Genomic DNA, 26,423 nt, shown 5'->3' with positions numbered 1-26,423 from the left:
AAATGGAAAACGAGCTTCTGTGGTACCTGTCACCAGAAAATTACCCCCTTCGAGAACCCAAAGTTCAGCATGCATGCTGAGCAGATAAGGCAAGTGCCTAGCACATCCAGGAAAGAGTTCCTAATGGGAGAGTGTGACTGCCTTGGCTGAAGGACAGGTCTAGGGAGTGAGTCCTGGGACAGTGGGGCATGAAAGCATCTGGTATAGTGGGGTTCGGGCCACGACTCCTGGCTTGAGGCCAAGCTGGCAGTTGGACCTGCACATGCTCTGCAGTGCTGTACAGAATATTTCACAATGGATGTGTGACAAGGCAATGCTCCAAGCCAAATAGAAGACAGCAAGCTGCTATGAAAAGAACTCTTTGTACTGGAGTTGAGAATGGAGGAGTATCCTGAGCAAGAATACCTTGCTGTAGCTGCAGAAATGTGCACCTGTTAATGAGAGCATCCTGTCCTCTCTCTGCTCATCTGACCAACTGCAACTCCAGAACTTCAGTGAAACAGTTTAGACCATCTGCAAGACCTGGGCTGCACTCTCCAGTGTGCTGGGAATTGGCTCTGCAGCCCCTTGGAGTTGTGCAGCTTGTGAGCTGTGACTGAGTGGAGGAGCTGCCCAGACAGACCTGAACTGCTGGTCAGGTGCAGAGCACCCAGGGAGCAGAGGGGAGGCCACCCTGGCAGATCCCCCAAGGGAGATGGGCTACTCATCCAGGTCTCATGTCAGAGGCACATCATTTATCTTTTGGTCTGGAAGAAGACTGATGGACACTATGATTAGATACAATAGCCGAGTTCACAGCATCTGGGTTTGGGGTTTTTTGTTGTTGTTTTTTTTTTTTGTTGCTGTTGTTTTTTAAGTATACTTGTTAATTTGGGGTAGAGTAGCAGCTCTCTCACAGATGAAAAAGTGGAGAGTCTATTTTTACCTGTTTCTTGAAGTTAAAAATGCAGCTGGGACCAAAGCTTCTTGTGTTTGTAACATATACTACACATCCTTCTCTAGGATCAACAGATTATTCCAACAGGATATATCAGGCAGTCTAAAACATGCAATGGATGAAATTACCTTCACAACTGAAGACAAGGAAGAAAAATATCCATTGCTGTGGACACAATGAAAGTGAAGTACACACAAAAATAAACACACCCAGTGCATGTTGGGGAAAGCAGGGACATCACAGAAGGGTGTGCATTTCTTCAAGGCTACAAGATCAAACCTGACAATCATGATAATTTGTCTTTCTGGCCAGTACATGACCCCACTGTAGTACACAGACTCAGTATCATGATCCTCACATAGTTTGTAATTTCTGGCATCCTGAAAAAGAGCTAGTCTTTTTTAGCACAAGAGACAAAAATGGTGGCAAAGAGTCAAATCATAAGCACACCTGACTGATTTACTCTCTTCCTGACAGTGGCCAACACTGTCTGCCTATTAAAAACTCACTAAATAGGGTAGACGAAGAGTGCTCCTTCCCTGACAGCTCTCCTAACGCTTACAGATTTGTAATTTAGAGACCTGCTGTACCAGAGGTTTTGGCTTTGTGTTTTAACAGCCTTTGATAGATTTCTCTTTTGCAAATTTCATCCACTGTACAGTGGCAGTCATGAGAATTAAGGCAGTGAAGGACTTACTCTACCCACTTACATTTGACAAGTGATTTCACACTTGCCTCCAATGATCTCTGTTACACAAACCAAGTAAATTGTAGCACACAGGAAAAGTTACCACCTTAATTCCATTAGCTACTCACTTTCAGCACTGAATGCATGTGCCTGTTTTTCTTTGGAATTAAATCTGCTGCAGTCATGCCTTACCCCTGGACAACTAAAAACTGCTTTAGTATCCAGTGTTTTCACTTTGTACACATAGTCACAACCTTCTAAGAGTTCATAGAATCATAGGAAGGTTTGGGTTGGGAGGGACTTTTAAAGGCCATCTAGTCCCACCGTGCCATGGACAGGGACATTTCCAACTCATAATAAGGTCACTAAATGTCCCGTTCAACCTGGCCTTGGAGACCTCCATGGATGAGGTTGTTTGGGCAACCTGTGCCCAGTGCTTTCCAGCCTCATTTTAAAACTGGTCTCTCATCTAGTCTGCATCTACCCTCTTCTAGTTTAAAACTGTTAAACCCAGTTTCAAGTCATTACCCCTTATCTTACAAGAGTTCTGCATCTCACACTGTAAAATACTTCTTAAAATCTTCAGGTAAGTTTTGTGAACCTCAAACCTTCTTTTCTCTGTTCCCTAGAAGGCTTAAAAATAGGCTGTGTGCTATGCCACCAGGACCCTTCTTGCTGTCTCACGTCAACACCAATTGATTTCTGTTTCCCCCAGAGTGTCTACCTGTAAAGATCTGTTATATCACGTCTTAAATCTGTACTTTACAGGGCTGGGACAGAGCCTGGATATTAGTGTCTGAAACAGTGAGTCCAAGAAAAATTAAGCTGCTTGCACTTTAATACAGTCAATTTCTTTACAGACTTACCTTTTTTTTTAACATGCAGTCTTCTCTGGAGGAGTGATACACCATCTTCTCCAAGCACATAAGTTTGCATTTGACTATTCTAAGACAAAAGTCTGTTTGAAGGGCCTTACTCTTCTTCACTATTATCCTCTCTTCATGACTTTTTGGCATATTTTTACATATCTGCTGATTTTATTTGTAGAGATCTTATATTTGCTTCCAAATAATCAATTAAGTGTCAAACAACACTGGCTGGAGAACTCTCCCTAAGATAAAAAACCAGGATCCTCAGCTTATGGATTGGGCAGTTTGCTGGCAGTATTTCCTGCCTTTCCTTTCCCACAGAGCTGGATTGTAAAAAATAGAATAATCAGCTTTCAGCTTCCTTCAGCTTTCTCCCAAGATACAAGATGCTCTTAAGAATTTTAAGTTCTGTGTAGTGTTGCATCATCATCTGGCATAGCCTGAACACAGGCAGGGACTTGCCAACAAGAAGTGGCAACAACATTCCTGGTTGTTGGGTTACATCCATCAAATCTCACTACCCTGTTTCCTTTCTTCTCTAATGAGGACTCACTAATGGTTCTTGCTTGCCCTATGTAATTTCAAACCCTTTCCTTTAGTAGCTTGTTTTACATCTCAGACATCCCCACCTGTCACATCCCCTACTGCATCTCTCCCAGGTTAATGCTCAGCTTGGTGGCATGACACCCCTGTGTCCCTGTGCAGAAAATCTGCTGCTTGCTTAGTTTCTTACAGCACCAGCATTCCACTGCCAGTGCTTCCAGATGTGTTATGTAGAACAATGATCCAAGGAACTCTCCTTGGAAATTACACTGTTCTGAAACCTGCAATTACAAGCTCTGTATCCTTGCTGACACCAGGAAGTTATTTTTCAGGCACCAGAGTCTCTTTTGCATTCAAGACGAGCATAGCATCCCCAAGGTGAGCATCACTGGAGTTTTCACTCTGTCCATCTCTGCTGTGGCACGTGATCCCAGCTGGCAGTCGCTGCATCCCAAGGAGACGTTACCCTGAGCACACACATGCCTGTGTTGCTCACAGGGCAAAGTCACACCTGCCTTTGTTGCACAAACCCTTGCCCACCAGACAGTCTCAGCCAGCTCATCATACAGAAATGCCCATGGGAGGCTCTTGGTCATGCCCAGCCATTCTGCCACTCACATAGCCTGGCTGTTGTCTAACAGTGAGGCAAGAAATTATCATGCAAACATCCTTTCTGTGTGACAGCAGGAATGAGGAACAGGATAGTTTTCTTGCACTCTTATAATGGCTCCAATCGCAAAAAAGGGAGAACCAGCACCACAAGTGGGGCCTGCAGGGTGTGCTGGGCTGCTGGGCGTGGAACAGAGGCCCACCTGGGGTTCCCCACATCTCATATCAAAGGATATGAGATGATGTACACTATTCTTTTGTGTTTGCTCTAACACATATTTTAAATAGCACCCTACACAGCCCTAGTCTCTTTCCTACTTGGATCGCAATGGATCAGGACCTCCTCATGCAGAACAACCCTCATAATAATAAAAGGTTTCCCAGGTAATTGCCCTTGTCCTCATTCTGTGAACAGGTGCTTAGATGTTGCATATAGGAAAAACTTTACAAAATAAGGGCCTTGTTAACCTTGTAAAATCGTGGCTCAGGCCTGCTACTTTGGCTAAGTAGAAGAGGACTATGGGAAAGTGATTCATTTGAACTGGAGGTAGAAAAACGAGTTATATAACCATTACATGCTCACATTGCAGTGAATGCTAGTTAGCTGAATTACATTTGTTATGCTAAAATGGAATGTAACTGCTAACAGCCTAACTACTTAAAAATGCCTGTTTTTTGCAATAAAGGGCCCTCCTTTGTACCTCCCTGGGGACTCTGCATTGCTCTGCTTCATTCGCTTAGCAACAAGCACACATCTCCATAAGGCACTGCAGAAATCTGTGATCTTCCCATGTAAATATAACTGAGACATGCCTTACTTATTAAATAACAAAATCTGAAATTTCGATCCCATTTGAACCAATGTTGCTGACTTTGAATCCTTAAGCTTTTCTAATTTTTCAGCATCTCTTTTGTTGCCCACACCAGATCTTCACCTCACTCACCTCATGAGATGAGTGTAGCAGGAGTGAAGGGTCACTCTCCTACAGCAGTGACCCTGCAGTGATGAACAGGTCAGTCACACTTGCTGGCTTATCACATAAATTCACAAGCTCACATCAGGGTTTGATTTCTGGGATGCTGGCTGGAGAAATGATGCTGGAAAGCTGAAAAAGTAAAAGGATTCAAAAGACATGCCAGGAGTGCTGTCTCCAGTTTGGGCTTCCCAATACAAGATAGACATGGACATACTGGAGTTAGTCCAGTAAATGGATGTGGAAACATTAACTAATGGGAACTGGGACTGTTTTGTCTGGAGAACAGGCTCAGGGCAGCCTCATCCATGTGTGTGTTAGTAATGGGAAAGTGTAAGGAAGACACAAACAGCTGCTGCTCAATGGCATTCAGTGATGCTAAGAGAAGCAATGGGCACAAATTAAAATGCAAAAAAAAATCATTCAAACAGGAAAAAGAAGTTTTGAACTGTAAATGTTACTATCCACTCTACTGCTGTGAGTCTCCATCCCCAAGATATTTAAACTGGAACCACTTTGCAGCTCTGGAAGAGCCAAAACCATCAAAGTGAAAGTGGTTGAATAGCTTTGTCCAGTTAACCCAGACAAGCTGTGTTTATGCCTCTTGAAAAAGTGAAATGCATAAACACACAGGAGGGTGCAGCAACAGCCCTGAGAGTAGCACAGTCAAGGTAACTTTGTCCAAGTACACAGCTCCTACTCATTCTCTCCCTGTGCTGCTCAGCAGAATTACACAGCTTTAAGTAAGGTTTACTCTACAGCTTATTTACCTCCCTCATCCCAGAGACTGCACAGTTTACAAGTGACGACATTACTCTGCCTGGAAAGAAAAATTAATTTATTTTAAAAAAACCCAAAACCAAACCAAAACCCCTCTACTGAAACAGCCTCATTCCATAGCCCATGTGCCTCAGGGTCTCAGAGAGCCTTCCTCCCCCCTTGACCTCACATACCCTTCACCCATGGCAAGGCTGGGAAGGGGATGGAAAGTGCCGAGTGTTAAGGTGCAGAGAAGCTCTTGATGTTTCTCATCTCTCAAGTGCTGTTGGCCTGTTCCTGCTCAAAGAGCGCCATGGCTAAATGTGAGCGGGATGCAAGTCCTTCCAAGTTACTGAGCACACAGCGGTGGTACAGCTCCTCACTGAGCCGGGGGTTGCAGCTTCTCAGTGTGTATTTCTGCACTAGCCCCGGCTCCACAGCCCTGAACAGATGCAGGCCAGAGTAGTGGAGGAAGACATCAAATACCTCCATGCTCTCCAGCACCTCATCTCGGTCCAGGATATCAGCTGCGAGCTTGGTACGCGCTGTCATGTAGTCAGAATTATAAAAGCAGGCCTCAGCAAAGGAATGTCTGTCAAAATGCCCATCTCTCAGGAAGTCGGTGCTGGAGGATGCTGTCTGCTCACCACGGTACACCAGCGCAGGGTTGAACTCCTGGAAATGCACAGGGAAAAAGACTTGCCAATTGCTGATGGTGTTCATGCGGCAACGGTTCAGAAACTCCATGTTGATTTCTGTCCAGACGCTGGCCAAGAAAAACAGTGTGTCCACAGGGTGCTTCTTTGAGACTATATCCATGAGCTTCACTTGTGATGGCACCTCTGTTTTAACACTAATCCACGGGATTTTAACTTCCGCATAGCGTTTCTCTAGCTCTCCTACCATGGCTTTGACTCCAGCAAAAACATCCACCTGGCCAACTCTCTGGGCATCATAGGGATGGTAGATAAAAAGCAAAGTCAGCAAGGCATTATCATGTGTGTCCAGTGTGTTCATAGCAAACATATCCAGGAAGTTTGCTACAAAATCCAGGTCCTGCACTGTCAAGGGAAGCACCAATTGCACCCGTGTGGCTTCTGTCACATATGGCATGGGAATAATTTCCACCTTACTTAAGGGTCGGACCAAGCTCACTCGCTTGGCCAGAACATGACTGTGACCCTTCTGGGTGGCAGCCTCCAGGAGCAGGTCCAGGGTGTATTCCATGCCCCGCGTGGGGTCGAAGCGCCGGTAGCCATTCAGCAGCTGCCGCTTGCTGAAGCGAAGCAGGGGCTGATAGAGACGGTTCAGCTGCTCCACCGCAGACTCAATGATTTCACTGACGTCTGCCTTACTGGCTCCGGAGAGCTCGCATTTTGGGGAGCCGTCGGGACAGGAGAAGAGGTGCTGTTCTGTGAAGTAGTCCCAGCTGATCACCTCAAAACGAGACTTTGGAAGGAAAGGGGCATTAATGCCCACAGGCCAGGTCACACCTGCCTCACCTGCAGGGGTCAGTGCTGTCAGGTTCCTGATCTGCATCTGTGCAAAGAGAGAGCACAAACTGATCACCACTACGTTTTCAAAGAGATCCAAGTGAGCTCCTCCCCAGGCCCACCTCAACCCCAACAACTGTACATGGGTAGAGTTACACCAGGAGTTTTGGGTAACCTGGTATCAGGAGGTCTGTTTCTGAGACAAGGGACTATAGCCTGTGTCTGACTGACAGTTGCCCACAAACAGAAGCAATGATCTTCCTCCAGCAATGATCTTTTCTCGTTCCTGAAAATGAAGGAAATCCTCCATTTGATCAAGGAGTTTTTGCAGGTAGTCCTCACCACATACCTGGAGGTCCTGGATCTCCTGATAGATTCTGTCCAGCTGGATCCTGCTGAACTGCTTGTGCAGCCGGTACATCAGGGTCATGTCAGAAACAGGGTGCACTGCAAGAGCTGCTTGGAAGTCCTCTTCTTCCTCCTTCTCCAGGTCAGTATTCTTGGCTAATTCATAAGTGTGATAATGCTGGCCCTGCAGCAGACAAAAGCCAGAAAGACTGGCATGGAACTTGAGTTCACAGAGGAGCTTTTCCTCACCCCATACACCCATCTGCCCCTCTCTCCACACTGACTGTGGTTCCCAGAAAAAAAAAAAGCAGTGAGTTGTACCTCCCAGCCTGCATTGCATTCCCACTTGCTCCTCAGTACCAACATACCCTTTATTGTGCCCTCAAAAACCTGTGAATCAGCCCTGCTAGTAAGGCTGAAAATTAAATCCCGTGTGTTCTCTCTCCCTCAACATTCCAGCTGCGATTCTGGGCCCCCCTGCCAATGCTGCCATAGCACAGAGCCCTTCCTTCCTCTGCAACTCACAGCAGCATCTCACAAGAAGCCACTTGGCTATGCAGTAGAGACTGAATCAGTTTCTGGGCTTTGTCAGGCTCAGCTAATACAAAACCTGAGCAGGGCGGCAGTACCTGGAGCTGGGAAACACAAGTGATGCCAAGGAAATCAATGATGCAACGACCTAGCCACTCATCTGGGCGCACGCTGAGGATCTCATTGCGACAGCTGTCCAGGTGTGGGTGGAGCTTAAGCAAGAGGCTACGGGACAGCAGGTAGCCAAAGCCCCCGTGACAGTAGCGGGCCTGCTCATCTCCCCCGATGAACTCCTCCGCTCGCCCCAGGTACACATCTTGGTTAATACTCAGGTGTGTCACCAGAGCCTTGACCTGCTCAGCTTGGGCATAGGTGTCATCCTGCATGATGTAGAACCAGTCATAGTCAGAACCAAAATGCTGATGGATATAGTTCACGGTCTCATACATGAGCCAAATGGGCCTCTCGTCACCGTGGGCCACCAGCACCATGCCATGGGGCACCTTGGCACTGCGCAGCCCGGTGAAGTACAGCAGGCGTGGGAAGTGGTGGGCCACGGTCTTGTTCACTGCCACTGCCAACGTGTTCAGCGTGGCCTTGGAGGTCAGCACAGCCACAAACAGTCTCTCATGGAATCCCAATTCTGTCTGAATGTAGCGAGTTCTGTAAAGGAAGTACATACCTACATGACAAACAGCTGGAGGAGAAAAAAAAAAAAATCAAAGAATGATGGTAACTTGGGACAAGTCATTAAATGCTGGAATCTACCCAGGCTGAAAAAGTCAAGCCTAGTCATAGAGGTTGAAGAGAAGACTCACTAGTGAGAATCCCATTTTGTAAAAGCACTTGCTTCTTTCAAGGTAGCTACAATCTCACATTTTCTATCTGAGCTAGAAAACTGTGCCAGTGTAGTTAAAATTAAAATACCACAGAGCTAACCACTTGGAGCTTAGTACACGGTGCAGCTTAGCAGGTGTGCTAAACAAAAACACTGGAATGATTATTAAGGAGTCTCTGGTGCTGGTGGCTGAGGTGTGCTGGGGTATCCCAGCTGCACATGGAGCCCTGGGTGCTGGGAGATCACCAGGCCATGAACCAGCAATGGGTGGTCGTCTTTGGCCTCACAAACAGCACAAAGCCCTGCAGGACCCAGTGAACAATGAGGAGACTCCAGACCAAAACCCAGCACTGCACCAAGGGGCACATGAGGAAACAGAAGAAGTGAACAGACTGTGAGGGTGCAAAAGTCCAGGACTCCCTTTGTTCAGGGTCCCTCTGCACAGGCACCACCCTGAGCTGTTGTGATGTTGCTACACCCTAAGTGAAATACTAAGAGAAACCAAAGAGACTCTGCTACAGGAAACCTGGGGCCAAGGAAACTTGTCTGGCAGTATGAGCTTGGTGTGTGGGAAGAGCTGAACAAGGCACCTCTTGGGTCACCAGAGCTGCAAAGGAGCCCTAGTCCCAGCAGGGACAGCCCAGGGCAGGGACAGTGCGATACCCAGAGTGGCTCCTGGATGGTCAGGCAGGAAAATTTCCTTAACAGATAGACTACAATTACTAGGACAGAATTTTCCTAACAAGTAGACCAGTTAAAACAAGTTTTCAAGAATAATTTAACATGTTCTATTAAACATGAGTAACAAAACAACCCCCAAATCTCAGAATGGTTTGGGGCAGAAGAGACCTTTAACATCATCTAGTTCTAACATCCTGCCACAGGCAGAGACATCTTCCACTAGACCAGGGTGCTCCAAGCCCTGTCCAACCCAGCCTAGGACACTCCCAGGGATAGGACAGCCACAACTTCTCTGGGTAACCTGTGCCACTGCTTTGCCATCCTCACAGGAAAGACTTTCTTCCCAATATCTAATCTAAACCTACTGCCTTTCAGTTTGAAGTCACCCCCCTCTTGTCCCGTCACTCCACGTCCTTGTTAAACAGCCTCTCCATCCTTGGCTGCTCCCTTTGCAGTGCTGTAAGGCTGCAGCTAGAGCACTGTGAAGCTTATTTTCTGCAGACTGAACAATTCAAATTCTCTCAGCTTTTCCTCCACCCCTCTAATCATCTTGGTGGCTTCCTTTGGATTCACTCCAACAAGCTGATGCCCTTTTTGTGTTGGGGACCCCAGGGCTGGATGCTGCATTGCAGGTGGGGTCTCGCCTGAGCAGGGCAGAATCACCCTCCCTGTACTGAGAAGAAATAGCCTCACTTTTCTTGGGCAATTTTGCTGCCTTTTTTCCCTTCAGGTTAATTTCCTAAACACGTCTGTTGCACTCCTTAAGGCAACAATCCAGGCCACTGCCTTGGTGCACCACACTCTTACTACACAAGTTATTTCAAACTGATCACTTATACGAAGATTTAAAATTCCCCGTGAGAATATTTTGCTTGAAGAAAATCCAAGCCAGAAAAAAACCGCCTTACCTGAGCACTTTTTTGTAAGGCTTGTTGGGGTCTCTGTAATACGGCACAATCCGAGGCCTGAAGTCCTCGTGGCCCGGGCCCGGCCTCCCCTCCGCCGCCTCGGGCGGAGCCCCGCGAGCGGGCGGCGCGGGCGGGCCCGGTGCCAGGCAGCGCTCCTCGGCCGCGCCGTGGCTCCAGGAGGCGCGCAGGAGGCTCAGGCTGCAGCCCAGGGACAGCCCGAGCAGCAGAGGCAGCGCGGGCCGCAGCGCGCTCAGGACCGCGCCCAGGCGCATGGCGGCAGCTACAGCCGGGCCGAGCTCCCGGGGCAGCCTCAGGACATGGCGGGCGCGGGGCGCGCGGGCGGTAGCGGTGCCGCCGGACGGCGGCCCCAGGGCGCTGTTACCCGCAGACCGGTGACGGGACGGAGCGCGGGCCGCAGCACCGGGACGGGGGCGCGGGCAGTGACGGCGGCTGCAGCCCGGCCGCACTCCGCCGCCGCCCCCACCTCACCCGCCACATCACCCCGCGCGCTTCCGCTTCCGCCGCGCTCGCTGCTGCCTGCCGGCCGCTCTGGCCCGCGCCGCCGCCGCCGCCTCTATGGTAACGTGCGGGGCGGGGCCGAGCCGGCGCGCGGCAGGCCGGGAGGCGCGGCGGCCGTGCGGACCGCGCTGCCGAGGGCCGCGCGCCGCCCGGCGCCGGTGACGCTCCGCGCTGCGATTGGCCGGTGAGCCGAGGGGGCGGGGCGCTCGCACGCGGTCGCGGCGGGGCTGTTGCGACAGAAGGAAAGCGCGAGCGGCCGGTGCGGGCGGGCCCGGGGAGCCAAGAGCGGGGAGCGGCGGGGCCGGGCCGGGCCGGGCCGGGCCGGGGTGGGTGGCGCGGCGCGGCGCGGTGCGGTGCGGCGCGGCGCGGCCAGCCCGGCAGGCGGGCGGGAACGCTCGGTGGGAGCCGGCGGCGCCGTGTGCTCCGGGCCGGGGAGCAGAGGCGGGGCGACCCGGGCCGGGCCGGGCCGGATCGGCGCGGCCTAACGGCGCCTGTCGCCCCCTCTGGCGTAGCTCCCACCCGCGCCATGCCCTCCGACCTGGCCAAGAAGAAGGCGGCCAAGAAGAAGGAGGCGGCCAAGGCCCGGCAGCGGCCGCGCCGGGTCCCGGACGAGAACGGTGATGCCGGGACGGAGCCGCAGGAAGTCCGGTCCCCGGAGGCCAACGGGACGGTGCTACCAGGTGAGAAGCTGTCTGGTCCCGTGTCTGCCCCGCGTGTCCCAGCCCTGGCGGCGCCGTTCCCGGCCGCCCGTGTGCGCTCGGCTGTGTCCCGGGCTCCGAACCGCGACGTTGATGTTCTGATGAAGCACTCGGGCACGGGCTGCGCGGAGCCGGGCGGCTGCGGTGGCTGCCGCCGGGACAGCTCCGCGCTGGGGCAGCAGGACACCCGCGGGGCTCCGCACGGGCCGTGTGTGTGAAGGATGCCCGTTGGCCCCCGCTTGAGGCATGGCAGTGTGAAGGTGGACGGGCTAATGGTGTTCTCCCCCGTCTCAGACACTGTCCCTATGTTCTGCTGCTTGATGCCCGGACCTGTTTGGGGTTTCTTGGGTTTTCCTTTTGTGTGGAGTTTTCTTTGCTGCTGCAGAAACCACCGTAGCGTCGGAATTAATTCCCTTACTGCTGTTTGCTGTGATTCTCTGCTCACCTGTTTCTCTTGAGACGTACCTGGCTTGCAGAAACTAAGAGCCTGCCTCTAAAAGAGGTTTTGTGCCTGTTAAAGAGAGAGGCTTTGCCGCAGGGAGCTGTTGGTTCTAAAGGGAATAGGGCTGGTAACGCTTAAAGAGAGTTTATTTTTGGGCCTTCCTTTAGCTCACCGGGCAGCCCGCGAGGTTCTTTCAGGCGCAGCCCGCGGTGCACTGTGCCAAGAGGCAGTCGGTGCGTGGCACGGAGCCCGGGGGCCGGCAGGGCTGCTCTCGGAGGAGGAGGGCGGCCGGGCGGCTCCGGGCGGCCCCGGCGCGGCTCCGGGCGGCCCCGGCGCGGCTCCGGGCGGCCCCGGCGCGGCTCCGGGCGGCCCCGGCGCGGCTCCGGGCGGCCCCGGCGCGGCTCCGGGCGGCCCCGGCGCGGCTCCGGGCGGCCCCGGCGCGCGCGGGTACGGCCCGGTCCGAGGCGGCCAATCGGCGGCCTCCGCCGGGCTCATTTGCATGCCGCACCGAGCGGGCTCCTCCGGGAGCGGCCCCGGCTCTGCCGCCGCTCGGGAGCCTTTGGGCAGCGCTCTCGGGTACAGGAGGGCATGGCCGGGTGTCTGCAGGGCCGGGACCTGGGATCCCGGATCCTCGTGAGTCCCTTCCGGCTCAGCAGATCATGTGATTCTAGGTCGATACCGGCATATTTCTTACTGAGCTATTTATGCATCGGAGTAACATTCCCTTACCCATTTTTGCTCACCTGTTTCATTCGTTGTTGTCACTGCTCTGTGGCATTGCCCTAAGGGGTCCTATATCAGTGTCAGTGACATTTTTTTGCTCCTCGGCTAAGGCACATTTGCCATGGTGTAAAATAGTGATTTTGCAGAGTGAGTTATTTTGCCAGGAGTGCTGGATGCTGACAACCAGGGTGTCCTTCTGCACTGGCACAGTCAGAAATCAGGTCTGCCTGCCAGGATCCCCAGTGCTATTGGCTGCTTCAAAGGATAACATCTCTCACTGGGGAGTGAAGTCGGCCTGTGACAGAAGGTCAGCATCACAGGAAGGATGGCAGTGAGTCTCTGGCACAGGCAGCCCAGAGAAGCTGTGGCTGCCCCATTTGTAGAAGTGTCCAGGGCCAGGTTGGACAGGGCTTGGAGCAACCTGCTCTAGTGAAACGTGTCCCTAGCCATGGCAGCATGTTTGGAGTTAAATGCTCTGGAAGATGTAACCCAAACCATTTTAGGATTCTGTGATCCCATGATTTTCTTGTACTGTAGGAGGAAAGAGGGAACATGCAGATGGGTATTGTAGCTTCTCAGAAAATTAGTAGGGTCTGTTTCAATGCTGCTGCCACTTCTCTATTCTCAGTTTTCCGTTTGTTTATTTTCTAGTCAATTAATTTTCTGGCCAAGCTTTTTCTTTCACTTGCAGGCAATACTTTGTACACTGTATTCCTAGTCTAGTCTTTCTTGCAAGGGGAGTTAGTCCCATCACGTTCAGAAAATGGTTCACTGGTGTGGCTGGTCACTTAATTCTGATGGTCCTATTTTGTTTAGATGACATTTAGATATTTAGCTGATGGAGGATCCTACTAGACCATATGTATTCTCCTGCTAAGCTGAAAAGCTGAGTGTCATTGTGTCCTTGTCTCCTTAACTCTTCCGTAGAAAGGGGAGTTGTTTTTGTGGTCCTGGGCCTTTTAGTGCAGAGGCTTATGGCTTCGCTTGTGTTTGTAAATCAGTAACACTTCTGGTCTTCTCTACATATAGAGGTGGATGCTCTTACAAAGGAGCTGGAGGATTTTGAGTTAAAGAAAGCTGCTGCCCGAGCCGTGACAGGAGTGCTGGCCTCCCACCCCAACAGCACTGATGTGCATATCATCAACCTCTCACTGACCTTTCATGGCCAGGAGCTGCTGAGTGACACCAAACTGGAGCTGAACTCTGGGAGACGCTATGGCCTGATTGGACTCAATGGGATTGGTAAGCTGAGGGGAAGCACATGGCTCTCTGGAACTTGGTAAAGGTGTCTCTGCTGAGAAGCTGGGCAGGTGCAGGTGGGAAGTGCTGGAAACCAGAAGGAGGGCTGTTAGACAGACATGGCTGGGACGCAGCAGTTTCTGTTCTCCCATATCTCCAGCCGGGAGGGGAATTACTAAGATTGCTGGTAGAAGTCTGAGATTGCATTCTAGATTTGGACTGTGCTTTTGATCTTGTTTCTGTGGAGAGTTGGGTGAGTTGTCTGGGATCTGTTAATCTGCCTGATTCCTGTTTACCTGATTAGAGCCAGTAAACTCAATGCTGATGGGTGTTGGTCAAAGAACTTGTACTATGTGGAGAAATAGAAAATGTGTGGTTTGGCCCAACTAGGAAAACAACTGTACAGTCCCTGGAGAAAGTGATGCTACACTGGGAGATGCAGCATATGGGTGTGATTAGAGAGGTGCTAGTAAGAGTGACCACCTCATTTAAGTTTCAGGAAAACCCAGGTTGTTTAGGGACGAGTGCATTACTTTCCTCTATGTTAGAAGTCTTCGGAATCTGGGATCCTGATACCAGCTGTCAGACCTGGTTAGACAGCAGAAACAACAACAGGGATAAAGTTTCCCAAATGTGGGCAAGGGCTGAAGTGCAGGGATTTCCAAAAAGCTTCTTCATGTCTCAGTCCTGTCCCTGGGGTGGTGAGCCTTAGCTAGGACGGCGGCCCGTCCTACCGAGGCAGTGGGCTCTGCTGTGCCTCAAGTTCTTCTGTCCTCTTGGGGACAAAATTTCTTCAGGATTTTCTGAGGTTGGAGAGAAATAACAGTGGGATCTGAGTGTATCTTGTCTGTTTCACTGTGATGTTGTATCTCACTGAATCCAGTGATTGTGATTATCTGCACACAGGGAAATCCATGCTTTTGTCAGCTATTGGGAAGCGAGAAGTGCCCATCCCAGAGCACATTGACATCTATCACCTGACCCGAGAGATGCCTCCCAGTGACAAGACCCCTCTGCAGTGTGTGATGGAAGTGGATACAGAGAGGGCCATGTTGGAGCGAGAAGCGGAACGTTTAGCTCATGAAGATGGTAAAGCTTCTTGAAGTCCCAAGGGACATTTCCTCCATATCCTTCCCTACCAAGGAAAATTTGGGTTCCTTGGGGAAGTTTTCACGTGTTGTGGTAACTGTTTCCCCCAGCCGCCCTGTACTAACGGGCACGGATGACACTTCTTTGGATGAATTATTCCTTGCAGCATCTTTAGAAGTGTCTCAGGCTTGGATATGGAGGGAGCTAAACAGGAATAAAGCAGAGGGACTGTGGGGTTTCCCAGCTGTGCAGCAGTGCAGCTGAGAGCCCTTTGTGTTCAGAGGTGCTGACCAGCAGGCTCTTTTTCAGCGGAATGTGAGAAACTCCTGGAGTTATATGAACGCCTGGAGGAGCTGGATGCTGATAAGGCAGAAGCACGAGCCTCACGTATCCTTCATGGCTTGGGGTTCACGCCGGCCATGCAGAGGAAGAAGCTGAAGGACTTCAGTGGTGGCTGGCGAATGAGGGTGGCCCTTGCCAGGTGAGTGGAATAGTGCTGCCTGCCTCCTGTGAGAATGTGTGCCTGCTTGTGACTGCAGAGTCACAGACAGTTCTGAGAACTCAGGGCAGGGTTGAGAGGCTTTGGGTTACCTACACTTACCCTGTGCTGTCATCTCCCCTGTCCTTGCAGAGCGCTCTTCATTCGGCCTTTCATGCTGCTGCTCGATGAGCCCACAAACCACCTTGACCTGGATGCCTGTGTGTGGTTGGAGGAAGAGCTGAAAACGTAAGCATGGAGGGATTTGCTGCTTCTGTGGGTTGTGCTTTTCTGCTTGTCAGCATGTGAGCATGAACATCTTGTCAGCACGTAAGCAAGTTCTGCAGGAGTAACTGTATAGTCCTTGTGGGTGCAAAATTCCATTGCAGTACCAGTGACACCTTCTGCTGGCTGCTGTGTGAGATTCTTTGATGCAAGGGTAAAGAATTCAGTTCAGCTTCCTGTCTCCTGGTGCTGAAGAAATGAGAAATACTGGTTTGTACTACCAGGTTAAAGGTGCTTCCTTGAAAGGCAGGAGCAGGCCTTGGCAGCCTGTGTACCAGCATTTATGTACGGTACTCATAGTATGAGCTGCCTCTCCACCATTTCTCTGTTTTCACAGAACTGTAGTATCTGAGTGTATTGGTTTCATCTTGTGCTAGTGTGTGAGGTGCCTGGTTTTCATAACAAAGGTAAAACATTAAGGTGTAAGGCAAAAAGCTTAGGAACAGTTAGGAAGCTCAGGTTTTGGGGTATGCATTAAAAGAACTGTATAGTGAGAAGGGCTTTGTCTTTGCAGAGGTTTTCCCATCAGCTCTGTCAGTTGAACTTTTGCATCATTGCTTTAGAAGTGAGGTGCTTTAGAAAAGAACTTTGAACCTCTTTTGGGGAAGCTTTAAGCCCTCCTTGTATGGATTTGGAGCAGAGCCAGATGCAGTGTGCATATGGATGGGAGTCTGTACTGAGGGGAAAGTAAGCAGCAAAGGTTGAAGCTTCTTAGAAACGTGATGCCAGTGGAGTCAGCTGCATCTGACACGAGTCACTTGCCTCAAAGGCAGCCAGCTCTGGGCTTTTCGTGATAACAGGCAAAGACTATTTAATAGTGCAGGGTGTTTTACTACAGTGAAAACTGCTGGCAGGATTTACTCACTGCAGTTGGTTGTAGCTGCTTTACTGCCGATTTCCCAGAGCATGCATATAAAGCCTTTTTCACCATCAGGGCCAACAAACAGGATTTCTTTTCCTAATTTAGCCTCTAATAACTTATATGGTGCCACAGGTTCAAGCGGATTCTTGTGCTGATATCCCACTCCCAGGACTTCCTGAATGGTGTCTGCACCAACATCATCCACATGCACAACCGCAAACTTAAGTACTACACGGTGAGTGGATGGAGCCCCATGTGACCAGAGAGCAGAAACAGGGGCTGTTCTCTGTACACATCTTATGTTCCATGCTCTTTTTCCAGGGAAATTATGATCAGTATGTAAAGACACGCTTAGAACTAGAAGAAAATCAAATGAAGCGATTCCACTGGGAGCAAGATCAGATTGCTCATATGAAGGTACCTGCTTAGCTGCATGAGCATCCTCCTACCCTTTGAGTGGACATCCCTGCCCCTCATCAGCCTTATCACTGAGGCTTTTGGCTAACTCTTTTTGCAGAATTACATTGCACGATTTGGCCATGGTAGTGCGAAGCTGGCCAGGCAAGCTCAGAGCAAGGAGAAGACCCTTCAAAAAATGATGGCTTCTGGCTTGACAGAGAGAGTTGTGAATGATAAGGTAGGATCAGACATGGGATTGCATCTAGAGATCTGTATTTGAAACGTGGACTACAGGAGTAGAAGGGTCTCCAGCAGGCAGCAGGAATGGCTGACAGCTAGCAGCAAGAACAAGATACCCCTCCTTGATGCCAGGTATCCCTGTACTCAGGATGGAGTAATGCTGAGCAATGAGAAGGAGGAATTTTCTAGGCGAGGGGAGTGGAGTTGTCTTATCAATAAGGCTATTTTGCAGATACAGAAATCAGAAAGGAATGCCTAGAGCTCATAAGAGATTGGAGAGGATGCTCGGTGCAGCTTTTACTTGTATAAAGAGTACAAACCCACATTTGTTTCACAGGAAAATAAATTGGGATTTGTTAGCCAGCATATGAGCTTGCAAGCAGCTCATCAGAATAAATCTGAGTGAGCTGCTAGTAGGGCTTATAAAAAATCACAGTCTGGTGCCGTGGTCTACAGCTAATGTTGGTAGTGAGGCACGGTTATACTGGAATGACTGGCTATCCATGATCTGGGTGTCTCACAGGTGGATATTCTGTGTTAACAGACTTTATCATTCTACTTTCCACCCTGTGGGAAAATTCCCCCTCCTGTCATCATGGTGCAAAATGTCAGCTTCAGATACACCAAGGATGGGGTGAGTATGAGAGTGTGCATACAGAGATCACTTGTATTGCTGCCTTGTTTGGGAGTGGGAGACTTTTGGCTGAGCTTCTGAGGGGGCTGCAGTGTATGACTAATTAAGCAAAGTTCTTGGCAGTGCTAATGCTGGGCCTGCTGGGGACAGAGCATTACAGGTGCAGCAGGGAGGTTCTGGAGAGTACTGAAAAGGCATAATGTATTTTTTGTGGTTCGCAGCCATGGATCTATAATAACCTGGAGTTTGGGATTGACCTGGATACTCGTGTAGCTCTTGTTGGACCCAATGGAGCTGGAAAGTCAACCCTGCTGAAACTGCTCACAGGAGAGGTTTGCTCTGTGCATTGTCTGCTCTGGGCCTTTACTTTTGGGATAGTCTTCAACAAAGTGCACTTGTTTGCCAGAACACCCTGGTCAGGCCTTACAAGTCCTGTGGTCTTGTTGAAACATAAGGCTTTTTCTCTCATGTTACCTGTTCAGACTGTCTCCCCTGTGCCAGACTGGAGATGGCTGGATTCTGTATTTCTGGCATACTACAAGAGGAGAGCTTTCCTGGTGAAATGATTTTTATCTTTTCCTTCTAGCTGCTGCCCACAGATGGGATGATTCGCAAGCACTCGCATGTGAAGATCGGTAGATACCACCAGGTACTCCCTACAGCAGCCCCCAGTGACAGGGAATGCTGAGGAAAAGGCTGTCAGGAATGGGGAACCTTGCCCCTCTAGTTCTGCTTCTAAGGCCTCTCGCAGTGCTGCCTTTCTGTGTCTGGAGATGGGGGAAGGAACTGCTCCATGGAATGGGCTCCAGTTCGTGTTCTTACCCTGCAAAGAGGCTGGCTGTGGTCCTTCCTGTTCAGTCTCCCACCTGCTATGACAGGTTGCCTGCTTGCCTTGTGTTTGGTGGTGAACAAGCCTTCTGTTCTGAAGCAGCACTCCTGTTCCTGAAATGGAAATTATTCCCTAATATTAGTTCAACATAGAGGCTGTCCTGCGGGTGGGATTATTGGCTCATGTGTTCTGCTGCTCACCTGGTACCAGAGGTGTGCAAGGGGGGTAGTGCTTAGGGCCATGAAGTGGTTGGCCTGCACAGCCTGAAGCTGACTTTTCTTCTCTGTCAGCACTTGCAAGAGCAGTTGGACTTAGACCTCTCACCATTAGAGTACATGCTGAAATGCTACCCAGAGATCAAGGAGAAGGAGGAGATGAGGAAAATCATTGGCAGATACGGTTTGACAGGGAAGCAGCAGGTGAGTATGAGCTGTTGAGGTTTGCTTTTTGTTCCTTAGGGGAGTAGAGGTTCTGTGTTTTCTGTTACTCTGCTGATACCTGACAGTGTGATACAGTATGCAGCATGCCACACCACAGTATCAAAATGCTTTTTCCATCTCTCCTTTTGAAATTGGAGAAAAAAAAATAACTCAATGCTCATGGGAACTTTCTTTGGATCACAGCAGTGTGTGGGTTGGAAAGGGCGACTCCCTCAGATTCCAGGTGAAAAGAAAGCAAGTTCTGGTATAGTGCTAGACCTGAGCATGTTTTAATTATAATTTGAACTATTTTGCTTCTCTCTTATTTCCAATATGAGTACCAGGCAGAAGTGCTAGAAGATTCTCAGCTGTTTGTAGGGTCCACTTGGTTCAGACAAGAGTGGGCTCACCTGTGGTGCTCTAAGTGCAAGCATGACATGCTCCTGTATGTGACACATCCTGTGTGTGACAGTTGTCCACATTGCTGCAGTTCAACGTTGGTTTTGCCCATTTATCACTGCAGAAGTTGAGAGTAGTTTGATTGTTGTGTAAGTGAATACCAGTCAGACCAATTAACTGTCCTTACACAGCTTTGGTACAAGCTGGGCCTTGCTGTGTACAGTCCTTCAGAAATCCTTGGAATTCCCTTCTTCCCTGGGTGGGAGAAGGTTGATGTAGGTATAAGGCTAACTGAGCATTTGTCTTCTTGTGTCATGGAGCTGCGGGGAGCCCAGGGCAGGCCCAAATGGTTTGGGTCAGGGTGGAAGGCTGCCAGGTCACTGCAGAGCTGCAAGCCATGTGTGTGTTGGGCAGGTGAGCCCCATCAGGAACCTCTCTGATGGACAGAAGTGCCGTGTGTGCTTTGCCTGGCTGGCCTGGCAGAACCCTCATATGCTCTTCCTGGATGAACCCACCAACCACCTGGACATAGAAACTATAGATGCACTGGCAGATGCTATCAATGAGTTTGAGGGAGGAATGATGCTTGTCAGCCATGACTTCAGACTCATCCAACAGGTAAGGACACTTGTGAGTTTTGCCGGAGCACCTTTCTAACATTTTAGTCATTAAAACAAGGTGTTTTCAACTGACTGGCTCTTATTCATCCCAAAAAGATGGGACGAGTGAAAAAAAAAATTGCAATTCCCTTACTGTGTTCATGTTAAACAATTGCTGAGCTAGCCCAGGAAAACATTAGGTACTTTAAATAAAATAAAAACCACCACAAACGTGAAGTGCTGATCTATCCACCATAGCTTTGGCTGCAAGTTCAGGTATGATTTTATTTTTCACTGTTATAGATCCAAGTAGTTCAGGTCAGGAACTACTTTCGTTGCAGTTACCAATTTAGCAAGAAAGGCTTTTCATCTTAGTCCATGAACAAAACCGGAAATACAGAGGGGGCCTAGGACTATGTGATAAACACCAGGGAAGATGTTTCCCTGTAGATACTTTTCTTTGGTAGTCTAAATGTGAAAGTTACCAAACCTTTCTTGCCAGACTTCAGAGAATAATTTTTAGTTACCTTTATAATTTTGGTAAGATTGTAAAAATTTGTACTGCAAGCCTCTCTCCTCCTCCTCCTCGTTGTGTTTGCTCTCAGGTTGCACAGGAAATCTGGGTCTGTGAGAAGCAGACAATCACCAAGTGGCAAGGGGACATCCTTGCCTACAAGGAGCATCTCAAGTCGAAGCTGGTGGATGAGGACCCGCAGCTCACCAAACGGACCCACAACGTGTGAGCTGAGGAGCCCCCAGGCCGTGCTCTCCGTGGGGCTGGCGGTGGCCACGCCACTCACCTGCCCGCCGGTGCCAGCGGGAGCAGAGCTGCTGCTCCTCCGCCTGTGTTCTAGGATTGCTGCAATACTGCTTCCCCTCGACTTGCCTCGCACCTCTATGTTTGGACAGAGCTGTTCTCTTCTGATCTGGCTACGTATGGGCAACTGTGTCCTTATTTAGACAATGTCCCATCTGAGCCAAGCCTTGGAATCTGTTGGCTTGGGGTCACAGCAGTGGCCATCGGGGTGTCCGAGCTGCAGTGATACACAAGTGGAGACCCCAGCCCAGCTTCTCCTGCCTTTTCCTTCCCAATTTCTGCTTCAGTTTAGATACTTCACTTCAAACTCCTCTGGCCTTGGTTTGTTTTTAACTATTATTTAACAGTGTAATTAACAGATCTGCCTGAGAATCCATCAGTCAATAAAGAGAAAAAAACAATCTTGTCTTGTTTTGTGAGCCGTGGTAGTTGGGTTGTGCTGGGGTGAGTCAGCAGGTTCTGAGCTTTGAGATCAGCCCTTCCTGCTAAGTGCTCAGTTCCTCAGTACAACCAAAGCTGTGGCCAGAACTTGAGAGATGTGAAGTGGTGAGCACTGAGCTGTGGAGGCACCGAGCAGGGTCCTCGTACCTGGGGCACCTCTGCTCAGCCAGACTGAGCACTGCATCTCCAGCGATTCACAGAACAGGCCATGGGTGCCTCTGTTGCAGAAAGTGGCGGACACAACTTGAAAGTGTTCTGAAGATCATTGTTAGAGACAGAACATAGATCTGTGGAATACCAGCGTGTGTTCTTACAAGCACACGGGCTCAGTTGTGGCGTTTTACTTCACCTTGAATTCTCTTAATACGATTGAATAATATAGGAATTTTGGACTCTGAATTAGTTTCTTGTTCCTTGCAGGTTTAAGTAAAGACTAATCAACTGAAGTCTAGTTGTTATTTTTGTTCTCAATAACAGATTTTTGGAAAAGTTGGTGTTCAGATCTCACCCTGAGCCACAGAAGCTTGAATAAAATACATTTTTAATTTAGTACTAGAATAAAGGGCACTAAAGAGAAAGGTAGGTAGCAAATTGAACCTAATAGCTTTTTTTGATCATGAGTCATCATTTTAATTATTTCTGGCACATGAGAGTGACAGCACTCATCACAGAAGAGGCTCATGTAGCCCAGCAGCCCATGTGGCAGCACAAGTGCCTGGGTGAATGGAAGGTAAGGACAAACAAAGGAGTTGTGCTCTCATGCACAACTTCTTTCCCAAAGGGCTCATCAAAGTCGTGGCTGCTGCTGTGGAAGCACTGAGTATCATCCATAGGACAAATGTCATAATGTGAGCTGCTTTCAGTAGATCAAATAGGACCCTTCAGGTTTTTCACCAGTTCTGGCAACGACCTGAGAGGAGAAAAATAATATGTTTTCTAGGAAAATAATGCCAGTTAGTAGAAGTGCTTCCAAGTTAGTTCAGCAGAAAGGTCTAGATGGCAGTAAATGTCACCTGGATGAATATCTCACAGTGGAGGACATGGAAGTTACCAGAGCGAGGGTGTGAAAACTTGCAGGGAAGTGATTTCTGAAAAAACTGATGGGTCGCAAGTTAAACAATTAGAGTTTAATGCAGGTCTGTTTGTTCTGCTCTCTAAGTTGTAGGAAGTGTTGGTGAGTTGGAAGTGGTTGTGAAGTGGCTCTGAGAATGGTGAGGTCACAGTCCTTACTGAAGCTAGAGCTATTTGTCCTACACTTATTTTCCTTACCAAAGATTTGACAACAATTCATTTCACTAAATTTCAGATTTGCGGTAATAAATGGAGGATACAATCTTACACGGAGTTCTTTGGGATGGGTAAATCCCAAGAATGGCCGGGGGATGCTAGGATGACAGCCAGCATGAAGGGCAGTAGTTGCAGCACTGTCGTAGCTCATGGAGCCAAGAAGAGCACTGTTACCTATCTGCTGCTGCAAAGAGAGAGGAACTTCCCAGATGCAGATATGTCTCAGATCTATAAACAAGGGCCACAGGTACATGTTTGAAGCAAAAGCAGCTGTAGCTGCACTAAGGGTCACAGTAGGCCAGGGCTTGTAATATGGAATCCATAAATGTGCTTTAACAGCCTTGATTTAACCTATGTTTCTTGGTGACAGTTTGTTGGGCTGTGCTGAAGCAGCTGTGGCAGACATGTCCTGGAGCACTAATCTCGGAGACGGCAACACACTGAGGCAGTGCCACTTCAAGCTGTTTCAGCTGAGAATTTTCTGGTTTTGCAGAAAAGCAAAACTATCAATAAATTACAAGAATTGCTCCTTAGGTGCTAGGATGGTCATTTCTGTAAAAGAAGTGACCCAGCGCCTGCACAGTCACACTTGCCTGTTATCCAAAAGAAAGGTTGGCTCTCACAGCCAGAGGTGGCAGGTGCAGGCTTGTGGGATTCCCTTGTGTGTGTGCTGCAGTAGGTCCATACACCAAAAAACCAGCAGCAGCTTGAGGCAGGCCTAGCACAGCAGCGTGTGCAGCCTCTAGCACATGCAGTCTAGGGAAGCAGATGGTAATTCTCCAGACCTGAGGGTTCAGAGCTGACTGTAGTGCTCAGTGGAGGAGCCTCCATCCTCGATGTGTAAAGGCTTCCTGTGCCTAACGCTGAGTGACCAGCTGCTGTTCCTCCACCAACGGGCTCCCTTCCAACTAAATGGGTTTTTTTCAGAAAAGACAGCTGGGTGTCCATCACTGTGTAATGTTGTGGATCACAAACAGGGTGGCAGCTAAGGAGGGATACAACAGCCCTCAGCTTCTTCAGCACGAGAATCCCTCCCTGTGTGCTGAGAGCAAGGAAACACAGCTCCCATGGCGAGGAGGGTGGCAGAATGTCCCTCTGAGGGGGGAGCCTGGACTGTTCCTTGACAACACAGGGCCCCTTACGAAGCACAAGTGGCGATGTCCCCTGCTCCTCACTGCTAGTATCAGTCACTCCTGTTTAAGAGGATCCCACTGCCACATATCTTCACAAGCCCACTCTCCTTCACAAATGCACTGACATGACCGTTCCAGCCTGTACTGCCTGATCACTAGTGTTTCGGTTTCTGGGAGCAAGAACCCCGCTGTGGCACTGACTGCCCTTGTCACTGTGACAGTTACTGCACTAGGGGAAGGGGGTCAGGTGCCTCCCCATGGAGATAGGCTGAGAACAAAACAATTCAGTGAAACACCGAGGGCTGCACAAGCTGTAGCAGAATCACTGCCTGATGCGTAGGGCTCCCGAGCTCACTCTCTGGAAGATGTGATTTGCTCAGGATGTGCCAGTATGATGTGTGTACCTGAGCAGGAGATTCCACATGTCAGCACAGACACCCCCACCAAAGGTGTGTTCCCCCACTATAGAAGCATACTGGCATCACTCTTTTATGAAATGGCTGTAGTGGTGTCTGCTGAAAGGCCTCCTTTTCTCTCCAAAGTACAGAAAACTCTGTTTTGTCCATGTCTCTGCTGTGCTGCTGCACATTTTTCCCAGCTAAACCTAATTCCTGTGTCACGATTACCCTCAGTGTAATGACTGGTTTCCAAGACAGGTCAAAGCCACACTTGGGGTGTCAGCTTTCCACTGCCCCACTCCTGACATTCCAGGCCCTGTTGTGTGCAGCAGGGGGATCCCAAGAGCAGGCTAGGTACCATGGAAATTTGGCTGGTAGTATGTTTACAGTGCCATCGTTTCATCTCTAGACCAATGCTTCCTGCAATTACTGGGTTTCCCCTGATGGCATTACCTGTTCCATAGAACAGATATGATTCCATTTGATTCTGGAATACCCTGAGTACTCCAGTTCATAGACTTGTACCAAAGCAAGATCCGTCCTTTCACCAAACTCCTTTTGGACCTGGGAATGGCTCTTGTCTGGTAATTATGTCCCCTGTAAATCAGATGCTTCGGCTCTTGTCCCTCTTTGCCCTGGTTACTCTCAAACTTGTCAGGTCTGAAAGTCTAATTGGATCTGTCGCTTCCAAGCTCCTCTCAGGCCAGCTGCTTTTCATTTAGTGCAAAGTGGAATCATCAGCCACACGTGTGTACTTGTCCTGCTTCTTGGGAGCTGCAGCTGAGGCAGGTTAGGTCTTGCTGCCTGTGCTATATAACCAGCCTCACAGCACTTGTTGGCTGTTCTTTTGGAGGTTAAGATGAGCTCAGAACCTGTGAAGAAACATGGTCATGCTGTTGCTTCTGGGGAAAAAAAGCTCTAAGAAGAAGACAAAGAGAAAGGAAGCATTTTCAGTCTATGTGTACAAAGTACTGAAGCAGGTGAGTAAATGTTTCTTTTCTGCTAGAAATTGTTTTGTGCATAAAGTAGCTTCTGCCTGTTGTATGTTAGCACTATAAAGAACAAGGAAGAAAAATCTGGGTTTCTAGTGAGATGGGGAAAGAAGAAACAGTGTAAGTACAGGTATGGTGAAGCTCAGGAATTGAGGGGGTGGATTCTAGGGGTAGTAGCAATGGATCCAGAGCGGAAAGTGTTTCCTAGAGGGAATGAGCTCTGGTGCTTAGCTCTGCCCAAAGAAGTAATTTCACACAAGTCAGTACAGTAGAAATAGTTGCTTCTGGCCCTGTGAGTAGATGTCTGGTTATTTTTGATGTAGAGATGAGAGAATGTTTGGAAGTGGCCATGAGTTTTTTAGGCCACAGCTGTCAGCATGAGCCTGTAGCTAGGACTTGGAGACGGGAGTATTTCCATCCCTCACAGCCATGTTTTCCATGGGGATTGTGAGGAGGCTTCTGCCAGTGCAATCCCAAAACTCTTCTAGCATTATGGGAGCCTCTCCAGAGTGTAACGTGGCCCATGATTTGAAACCCTTAGGGTGGCAGCTGCAGGTGCTTTTGGAGTTAGAGTGCCCTGTCTGGGCTGGGGAGCGGAGCTACCGCTCCCTCCAGGCTGCTGGGTGTGCGAGGCTGAGCTGGTGTCCAGCTGCTGTCCGGCAGGTGCACCCCGACCTGGCCATCTCCTCCAAGGCCATGAGCATCACGAACTCCTTTGTCAATGACGTGTTGGAGCACCTGGCCACCGAGGCCTCGCCTGGGCCGGCACAGTCAGCAGCTGCGGGTGCAGATGGCCGTGTGGCTGCTGCCTGCCCGGCTCACTGTGTCCGAGGGCACCGAGGCCCTCACTGAGTACAGCAACCAGCTGAGAGCAGCCTGGGCCTGCTGCCTCCTCCTGCAGGAGACGTGTTGGGTCTTACTCAACTGACACAGCAAAGCCTTGTGTTGTCTGCCTGCGAATAAAAAGTGCATAGAGATCGTGTCTTTCATCTTTGCATCTCAAGTTGTGAGGCGGTTTAAGCCATGGGGATTGTTTGGTAGGGCTGGAAGGACAGCTGCTGTCTGAAAACAAACATATGCAACTAGAGCAGGGACCACAGGGTATGCCTGGGCAAAGCTGGGGTCATTATGGAAAGCATAGTGGGTTCTCTGCAGTTCTCCAAACTCCTTCCTATGGCTTTCAGGTTCCTGACTGCTGAAGACTTCTGCTGCCTTTGACTTTCCTGCTGTTCTTCAACTGCTTCCAAACTGTGGTGGGTCTTTCTGCTCAAATTATCAGTTTATACTGGTCAGAATAGATGCTAAATCCCCCTGGGTCAATAG

At 49.5% G+C, this 26,423-nt stretch overlaps 3 protein-coding genes across 5 annotated transcripts; 2 read left to right on the top strand and 1 right to left on the bottom strand.

Annotated features, from left to right (window-relative positions):
• Positions 1–5,437: 5,437 nt before the first annotated feature.
• Positions 5,438–10,488, bottom strand: CHPF2 (chondroitin polymerizing factor 2). Of its 2 annotated transcripts, none has more exons than XM_021539001.3 (4): positions 10,179–10,488; positions 7,850–8,414; positions 7,222–7,404; positions 5,438–6,918 (listed from the first exon to the last, which is right to left on the bottom strand). In XM_021539001.3, exons 1-4 carry the CDS (start codon positions 10,448–10,450, stop codon positions 5,656–5,658), a joined length of 2,283 nt encoding a protein of 760 aa, XP_021394676.1. In that variant the 5' UTR covers positions 10,451–10,488; the 3' UTR covers positions 5,438–5,655. The 2 variants fall into 2 exon arrangements, with proteins under 2 accessions (XP_021394676.1, XP_021394677.1); XM_021539002.2 differs by having other exon boundaries at positions 7,850–8,448; positions 10,179–10,271.
• A 375-nt stretch (positions 10,489–10,863) lies between these two features.
• ABCF2 (ATP binding cassette subfamily F member 2) lies at positions 10,864–21,250 on the top strand. 2 transcript variants are annotated; one of them, XM_021538999.2, is made up of 15 exons: positions 10,864–10,881; positions 11,210–11,377; positions 13,590–13,802; positions 14,706–14,888; positions 15,198–15,369; positions 15,520–15,615; positions 16,646–16,748; positions 16,835–16,930; positions 17,031–17,150; positions 17,697–17,786; positions 18,008–18,118; positions 18,373–18,435; positions 18,906–19,034; positions 19,848–20,051; positions 20,638–21,250. In XM_021538999.2, exons 2-15 carry the CDS (start codon positions 11,224–11,226, stop codon positions 20,773–20,775), a joined length of 1,872 nt encoding a protein of 623 aa, XP_021394674.1. In that variant the 5' UTR covers positions 10,864–10,881; positions 11,210–11,223; the 3' UTR covers positions 20,776–21,250. The 2 variants fall into 2 exon arrangements, with proteins under 2 accessions (XP_021394674.1, XP_021394673.1); XM_021538998.2 differs by lacking the exon at positions 10,864–10,881 and adding an exon at positions 10,905–10,956.
• Positions 21,251–24,967: 3,717 nt separating this feature from the next.
• H2BK1 (H2B.K variant histone 1) lies at positions 24,968–26,028 on the top strand. Its single transcript, XM_031504154.2, is given in 4 exon segments — positions 24,968–25,024; positions 25,026–25,088; positions 25,764–25,852; positions 25,854–26,028. Coding segments are annotated over 4 exon segments (384 nt in total).
• Positions 26,029–26,423: the final 395 nt, after the last annotated feature.

The sequence above is a fragment of the Lonchura striata genome, chromosome 1 (assembly GCF_046129695.1).
Source record: "Lonchura striata isolate bLonStr1 chromosome 1, bLonStr1.mat, whole genome shotgun sequence".
NCBI lineage: Eukaryota > Metazoa > Chordata > Aves > Passeriformes > Estrildidae > Lonchura > Lonchura striata.
Note: the sequence above shows the minus strand (reverse complement) of the source record. Positions and strands in the feature narration are given on the sequence as shown.

Bases quoted from the DNA above. Each gene is read 5' to 3' on its own strand.
- ABCF2 (XM_021538999.2), top strand. From the start codon at position 11,224: ATGCCCTCCGACCTGGCCAAGAAGAAGGCGGCCAAGAAGAAGGAGGCG. The intron at 17,151-17,696 runs GTAGGATCAGAC...CTGTGTTAACAG, and splicing joins AGAGAGTTGTGAATGATAAG to ACTTTATCATTCTACTTTCC. The intron at 19,035-19,847 runs GTGAGTATGAGC...TGTGTTGGGCAG, and splicing joins GTTTGACAGGGAAGCAGCAG to GTGAGCCCCATCAGGAACCT.
- CHPF2 (XM_021539001.3), bottom strand. From the start codon at position 10,450: ATGCGCCTGGGCGCGGTCCTGAGCGCGCTGCGGCCCGCGCTGCCTCTG. The intron at 7,405-7,849 runs GTACTGCCGCCC...TGTCTGCTGCAG, and splicing joins CTTGTGTTTCCCAGCTCCAG to GGCCAGCATTATCACACTTA. The intron at 6,919-7,221 runs GTATGTGGTGAG...CTCTTTGCACAG, and splicing joins AGGAGATCCAGGACCTCCAG to ATGCAGATCAGGAACCTGAC.